Here is an 8,084-nt window from a genome sequence, read left to right as displayed (position 1 = left end):
GGTTATCAGAGAATGAATTGGTGGTTTATGGCTCAGCCGTTCTGTGGAGAGAAAAGAGTCAGATTGAGGCTGGAGGTGACCTGCTGGAGGGAGAAGGGGTCAGATCGCCCCTTTTCCTGTCCTGTGGACTGTCTTTAGTGACACCTTTACGGCTAGAAAGGTTCACTAAGGCTCTCTGAATACACAATCCTTAAGCGATTCATTGTCTGATTGAGTCTCTTTCGGTCCTTACCAACACCAGGCGATGTCTCTGGGTTTTACATGTGAAAAGGTCAACTCTCGGGGAGGGAAACTTCCCTCCCTCTTTTGACACCATCTGACCTTCTTTGAAGTGCGTCTGGTTGAGTTCACAACATTAGCTTTAAGTTTCCTTGAGAAATATAGCCATTTCTGGGCTTTCCCCACCAGTGTGGAGATGTGAGATGACCATGGCAGGTTCTCTGTGATGTTGATTCCCAGGAACCTGAAACTGTTCACCTGCACCTCCTCAGCTCCACTGATGTAGACAGGAGTGTGTTTTCATGTCCTTTTTTGAGCACTAGAGTGGAGGAAGTATAGCCGCCCATCCGAACTGTCTTGAGTGTTTGTGAGGAGGTTCAATATCCAATTACAGTGTGAGTGTGGTACTCAACAGTGCTGAGTTTGCTGATCAGTTTTATCAGAGAGGTTGTGCTAAATGCTGAGCTGAAATCCACAAACAGCATTCTGATGTAGGTGTTTTTCTCAAGGTGTGTGAGGGCTGAGAGGAGTTGCAGTGGAGATGGCATCCTCTGTTGATCTTTTGCTTCTGAAAGTAAACTGGTGAGGGTCCAGGCTGGGATGTTGTTCTTTATGTGCTGCAGAAGTAGTTTCTCAAAGCCCTTCATCAGAATGGGGGTGAGTGCCACAGGGAGGCAGACATTGAGACTAGGCACTGCAAACTTTTCAGGTACAGGAATGATGGTGGCTGTCTCGAAGCAAGTGGGAACCCTCTCCTGAGGCAGTGATATGTTGAGGATCTCTGTGATAACATCACCTAGCTGATTGGAAAAGGTTTTTGGCACACAACCTGAGATGTTATCAGGCTCAGCAGCTTTACTCATATTTACATTCAGCAGGACTCTTCTCACATCTGCGGTGGATACTGACAGTGGTTGTTGTTCTAGAGGTGGTGTAGATTTTACAGCTCACTCTATGTGGAGGAGATCAAAGCGAGCATAAAAAGCCTGTGATGTTTTTGATGGGCTGCCACAAATCTTTGGTGATGCTGGTGTTGACCTTTCTCTTTAGTCTCTGCTGATGCCAGTTTTCAGTCTTACTCTGGCGGTGTATAAGCCTCTTTATCACCTGATCAAAAAGGAACTGTTCTCGCTCTGGATAGAGCCCTCACTTTTTCAGTCCCCACATTTTCTTTTCCAGTGTTGATTAATTAATTAATTAATTAATTAATCAACAATGTTTAAAGGTCTTGGTGAGGTCTCATAACTTCACATAATAATAAATGTTAGGGATAACTTTTGTGTTATGTGTTTCTGAAAAGGAGTAAAAAATGAAAATCAAAAAAGAATCAGCTGATATATTGACATATTGGATTTTAAAATCCTCAAATATCAAAATTGTTATTGGTCTTAACAATCCTTTATCAGTCGGGCTCTAATGGAGACCTACTATTGTAGTTGTACCATTCACTTTCCTGTGTTGTAAACACATTGTAAACCTGCCTGGAGGTGAGGTGTTCTATTTCTGCAAAGAACATGGGAAGAAATAAACACTTCTTGCCTCTTAGTGTACCGTATATTCAAACTTTTTATTTAAACCATTACTACAGTACCAGCATCTGCATGACAAACATTTCTCACAGGCAACACATATGATATGAAACAAAATCATGTGTGAGGCAGTTAAAACATTATTTCCTTCTCTGCCTCATCCACAGTTTCACCAACATTTAAAGCAATGCTCAACTTTTCAGTTGCCACTGAAAAAAAAAACAAGGAAGGGATTGCAATACTTTTCAGTTCTAATTCTATATAATTTGATTTGCAGCTTTACACCTGGCTTCCCCTTCATATACATACATATAAATAATTATAACAAGTTATCACAGGTAGGATTTACCTCCTGCAAATAAAAGTAAGTCTGTTAATAATTATTTATTAACTATTCATACTTCACTCAGACCAACTGCCCCTCATTTACAGCTCGTCTTACAATTCAGTGAGCTGATGCTACCAGTTACAAATCTGATGACAAAACGTTTATTATCTTTTTCACAATTGTAAAAAAAAAAAAAAAAAAAGAAAGTCAGTGGTGACCTCCAACAGGTCTTTAAATTCAACGTCTGGCACACATTAGACACAAAATAGTAGCACTACAAGTGAGTGCTGCTCAGTTGAGTTCTCTGATTGTTTATGTTTGTGTTTTTCTTTATGGACCTTACTGCAACCAAGTTAAATATGTTATTCTCTGAAGACCCATTGATTGCTGTGTTGTCTTCCTCATTGTACTGTAGATCACAACATCCAAGTTCGTCCAGTCCTTTTTGTTTCTGCCAGCTCTTATCATTCTCCTGTCTGTCCCCACTCTGACTCCTTTTCTCCCTGACTTTTCTCTCAGGGTTGACATTAATGCCCTCCAGTGATGTTACTGGGCCATCATTTCCTTTGCAACTCCAACCTAGGAAAAAAAACACCAAGGAGAGGGTCAGACTCTCAGGAACAGCAACCATTAAGAGGTAAATCTGTGCTGAGAGAGAATATATATAAATGCTAAATAATACAGTTAATTCATTCAGGTAACTAAAAGAAATGTACCTCTTCCCTGCCTGCACCACAGGGTCATCCTTGTGATGACATCATCAAGGGGCTGCAGCGAGGTCATCCAAATCGGAAGAAAGTCCCAGTTCTGTAGTCTAAGTGGCAAACAATCAGGTCTGCGTGCCTGAAGCATGTTTACTGTTGCACCAGATATAATCAACATAATGACAGGTACGCCAATTCCAGTCATCACCTTCCAACCAGCCATGGAGAGGGCAAACACAAGGGATGGGAGCAGCAGGAAGCAGAGGAGGAGGTACAAAACAGCAAACCAGCGGTACCTGTGTCATGGGAGTTATGTTCCTTTGTTTAATTCATTGTGGAGTTGTAGTTAAAAATAGAATATTTTGTTGGTTTGTGATTAAAAACAGAAACTATTGCTCATCATACCTGGCAGTTTGGCTGCCAAGGGCACAAGCCATGCGTATGGGTAAGCGGGTGACTGGTATGGGATACCACAGCAGGATACCAAGGAGGTTAAAGAGAAAATGACATATGGCAACCTGGAACAAAAGAGGGGGTGACAATAAAAGATGCCAGCATAAACCTGAGACAAAGAGAAAACTAAAGAAAAGTGAGTCAAACAGGGCCCGATGACAACAAGATGTAGATGTATCTGACAGAAATGGAAGAAAAGCTGCAGGAGCCTCATGTTCAGTCATATCATTGTCTCTTTACTTTCACAAGTTACAGTATAAACCACAAAAAGCAAGCACATGCTGTGTGCTTATTTAAATATGGAAGCAATGTGAAAAATGGCCTATTGTAATTTCTAAGAGCCCATGGTGATGTCTTGTGGTTAAATGTCTTTTGTTATCTGACCAACAGTAGAGAACCCAAAGATATTTACCTTACAATTACATAAAACAGAGAAATGCTCCAAAATCTTTAGAAGTTGGGATTTCTTTGTATCGACAAATTGAATAATTGTTTCAGCTCTAGTTTCAATTATACTGAAAACTTTAAAATGCCTAAATATTAAGTGTGCTTGCCAATTGAGCAAAAAGAACTTGAACTTGGTTTTTAATGCGGTGTAGCTATATGGTTGTTAGTATTGCTTGGTGGTTGCAAAGACCATAGTGCTTTTTTATGAGGCTTCTATGACGCTAGATGCTTTCTTATTGTCAATCTGCTAATGTCAGCGAATATGTCAGCACCATGTAGAGAGACAGGGGGACTACATTTGTACATATTTTAACCTCCAGTGGTCAAATGTATTATTTTTTTCTCCACCTGTGTGTCTATGTGTATGTGTGTATATATTTATACCTGTGTGGCAGCAGCTAGCTTATCTCCCGGACTAGCCAATGCTGCCAGTGTAGCTGTTGTAGTGGTTCCAAGGTTGGACCCCAGGGTTAAAGGGTAGGCTCTTTCAATACTGATCACACCAATCCCTGAGGATTCATAGTATGATTAACAATGTGTCCAATCACTGTAGTTAAAAAAAACAATAAGACAGGATACAAGATGAAAATAAAAATGATCAACTGTATTAGCTACAGTTACGTAGCTAAAACATCAGTAATGGACTAAGGTCAAAATAGGACTTAAAATGTCAATGGGTAACCTAGCTTTCATGGAGGTTGTAACAAAGTCGAAAGGGTAAAGACAAAAAGTTATGCTTCAGGTTTAGCATAAACAATGGAACCAGTAATCACCCATCTATCACTGGACTTTAAGGAACCAAGAGTGTTTAGAAGGCAGAAAAAAATAAAAACACATTTTTAAACATTCAAAAAATGGCAGAAATATTCTAAACGTATTACCAGTCTCTTTTCTATGATCATTTTACACCTCCTTGCACTATATGTATTAAAGACATGAAGATGTCAGTAACTTTACCAAACAACAAAAAAACATATTAGACAGAAGTATGTCTGGAACTGAAAAAATAGCCAGCGCATGGAGGAATTTTAACAAACATGCTTAACCATTATCTGCTACAGTCCTGTTAATGCTGTACCAAGCTGGCGAGTGTTGCATGTAACTGTAAAGGCATTGAGGTGGTGATTTGTTTTTGATTCTGGTTGAAAGCAAGAGTTGAATGTTGCTCGAATGCGCTGCTTATTTTCATGTACAATACATGTTAAAGAACAATATATTTTTCTTTACATAGTAAAGAAAACGATATATTTGTATTTCAAAAATGTTTACAAAACCACTAAATCACTTCACACATTGTGTGTGTGTGTGTGTGTGTGTGTGTGTGCGCGCATACATGCATGTATTACCTATGAGAGGAGTGATGGCGGCGGTGAAGACAGAACTACTCTGAACCAAAAAGGTCATGCCTGCTCCTACTAATAGAGCCAGATAACCTGTCAGCCAGGTAAAAGGGTAGGGGAAATCTACAGGACAGAAAAAGACAGGACATGGATGTATCCTCCTGTACATTTTCTATGTTATTGTTTATGGGTTTAGCTATGGTGTATTTAAGATACATTTAATATTCCCAGTGTATATTACCTGTATTAACAACTTTATTAATAGCACTGGCCACCTGGCCCTTCAGCAGAGAATTGAGTAGTTTAACCAGTAGTATCAGACAGCTGCACAGTACCATCAGGGAGCAAGCCAGGAGGATCAGACCTATGGCCAAGTCTGACAAAGAGCAGTTCACAAAGAGATGCCTACCTGGGCAGTGAGAGAGACAGAGAGATGTGATGTCATAACAATTTCATGGAAAAAACAAGATTGTTTGAGTGAGAAATGACAGCCACTCCCTGAAAACAACTTCCAGCTTACTGTGTGTCATTTTGTAGTTCATGTTGATGATTGGTGCACAAGTTAAATCTAGTGGTTAAAACACACCAGTAGAAGGGGAAATGTATGAGAGAGGAGAGATGTTATTTTATGAAAGAGAACTTAAAAGCTTAACATCACAGAAATAAAAATGACAAAATGGCGTACATTTCTGTGTGTGTTCGGAAAGGTTGTGTGTTCCCCAGGATGTTTCATTGTCCTGTCAGGAATGATAAACAGGTAGATTGAAGCAAAGAGGTGGTGGGACACTTTAAAAATGTAACACAGCAGTAGCATTAGTAACATATTTAGTACAATTATAGTTTTGCACATTTAACACATGAGCCTGATGTGCATGGTCTCTGAAAATTTTGTAAAATGAGCACATTATTTTACAGCAAGCTAAAAGTGAGTAACATGACATTAAAAATGGGACATTGCATCGCACCAATACCTTCACGGTTGGGGCTTGACACCACTGTTTCACCAAACTCTTGTTCCTCACACTCTGGTCTCCTGTAGCGATGGCTGTAATGACTGAACGATCCAGCTACATACACACAGACTCTTGGTATGACATTAGGAATGGTTATATTTTGTTTGGTAATCAACTTGTAAGTTTGGTTAAGACAGATGGGTCTCACCATAAACTATTACACCTTTGTGTCCTTTAATGAGGTGTGCACAATGAATTGCTTTTTTCAGATATCTTACATTTTTTATCTTGTGCCCCTGTGCACTTTTGCCTTGTTTATTCCTGCTGCTGTCTGCAACTGATGTAGAATAATTGTGCAAACTCTGTCGAATCTATAACCTTTTGATCTTAGAATAATTGTGCAAATAGGTAACGTTTTGTCTGAAGAGCATCTGTTGATTACTCTCTTACTACTTATGGACTGTTCTCTTCTGAATTTGCTTCTGTATCTGTCTTGAATAGTAAAAGAAAATGTTTCCTGTGCTTATGGAAATATGCAGACACAGTACCTGGATAATCATCATAGTGAGCGGCTCAGTGAGGACTTTAAGAAGTTCAGGAGCTTCTTCTCCAGTACTGAGCTGTAGTGTGTCGACCACAGCCTTTGACAGTCGCCTCAAAAGGCCAGTCACAGCTTCCAGAGGGAGGAGCACCAAGACAGACAACCAGTTAAAACAGTCGTGGACTGTAGCTCCAGCAAATGCCCTGGAAGAATCACAATTTCAGATGGATTTTTTTTTTTTTAATTGTTTTATATAAATACCTATAAACGCACACAGCTGTACCTTTCAAAGTCATCTCTCTCCCCAGCCTGCATTAGAGCAACAATGGTACTGGTGACGGATGTTCCGATGTTGGAGCCCATGATGATTGGAATGGCTGACTGAACATCCAGTACTGAACAGGAAGAAATAATTGGACATAATTTGTATATATACATTTATATGGATTAGTTGAACAGAAGATAAGTGGTATTCTGTTGTCCATAACTAACATTACTGAAGAATTGTTAATATTTTAACTCACAACCAGAAGAGACAAGGCTGACTATGATGGAGGTGGAGGTGGAGGAGCTTTGGACTAACACTGTCACAAGTATTCCCACCACCAGCCCTGCCACTGGGTTAGACAGGATGGCATTTTCCTGGAAGATATCTCCTGCTACCCTGCCTGGAAGGAAGAGACAAACAGTGTGACATTTAAAACCAAACTTGGTATCTAAAATAGTAAATAAAACAGACAATTACATGTCTATGTCTATGTTGCTATATTTTAAAATGGATCTAAATGGCAGTGTGAGTTACTGTGAGTACTGCAAAGGAGAAAGATTAATGAGGAAAATGTTGATGGAGGAAAGTGACTGCTTACCTCCAGCCAGTTGGAAGGCAGAGCTTAAAATGTCAAGTGAGCACACAAAGAGGTACAGGAGCACAAAGAGCAGCGGGATTTTACAGACAGCGGATACAGCTGTTTTCACTGGCTGTGTTTTCGGCTGAGTTTCCATGGTCAGATCCTGGAGAGCATCAATCATGGGAAGTAATAGTAGTTGGTGCTCATGGTATATATGTAGGCAGCAGCAGAAGTTAAAACTGTAGTGGTGGTAGTAATAGTGGTGATGTGATAGCTGTTCTGTTTAGATATTGAATGATTTATTCTATCACAGTAGAATAATTAAAAAGCAATTTACATTAAACTAATGCAGGGTGGTCATACACTGTATTGTATCAGTGCAACAAAGAGCAAAGATTTGTTTTAACATTACAAATTACAATATAAAACTTTATAGTAAAACTTTGACACAAACAGAAATTAATTGTATAACAAAATACTTGCAATCGGTGCTGCTTCAAGCACATATACTAGTTTGTACATATACTATTTCAACATACCTTGAGCTTTCAATGAAATGGGGCCTCTGCTTCAGAAAGTGAATGCTGTCTTAAAGTGAGTTTAAATAATGAAACAGAATTTCTTGGGTGAAAAGATTACTTTTTAACTTGTGAGTTAAAAAGTGATCTTTTCACTCAAGAAATTCTTTCCCCTTAAGGGGGAAACAGACAGATTAAGATATG

At 39.3% G+C, this 8,084-nt stretch overlaps 1 protein-coding gene across 1 annotated transcript; it reads right to left on the bottom strand.

The window, feature by feature from the left end:
- Positions 1-32: 32 nt before the first annotated feature.
- LOC123963072 (sodium-dependent phosphate transport protein 2A-like) lies at positions 33-7,543 on the bottom strand. The gene is made up of 14 exons (XM_046039598.1): positions 7,381-7,543; positions 7,039-7,182; positions 6,798-6,909; positions 6,522-6,717; positions 5,992-6,087; positions 5,706-5,757; positions 5,262-5,429; positions 5,027-5,143; positions 4,065-4,189; positions 3,186-3,298; positions 2,793-3,076; positions 2,420-2,655; positions 786-1,019; positions 33-41 (listed from the first exon to the last, which is right to left on the bottom strand). Exons 1-14 carry the CDS (start codon positions 7,541-7,543, stop codon positions 33-35), a joined length of 2,049 nt encoding a protein of 682 aa, XP_045895554.1.
- Positions 7,544-8,084: the final 541 nt, after the last annotated feature.

Source organism: Micropterus dolomieu, linkage group LG23 (genome assembly GCF_021292245.1).
Source record: "Micropterus dolomieu isolate WLL.071019.BEF.003 ecotype Adirondacks linkage group LG23, ASM2129224v1, whole genome shotgun sequence".
Lineage (NCBI taxonomy): Eukaryota > Metazoa > Chordata > Actinopteri > Centrarchiformes > Centrarchidae > Micropterus > Micropterus dolomieu.
The sequence above is the reverse complement of the archived record's forward strand: the minus strand, read 5'-3'. Positions and strand labels throughout refer to the sequence as shown.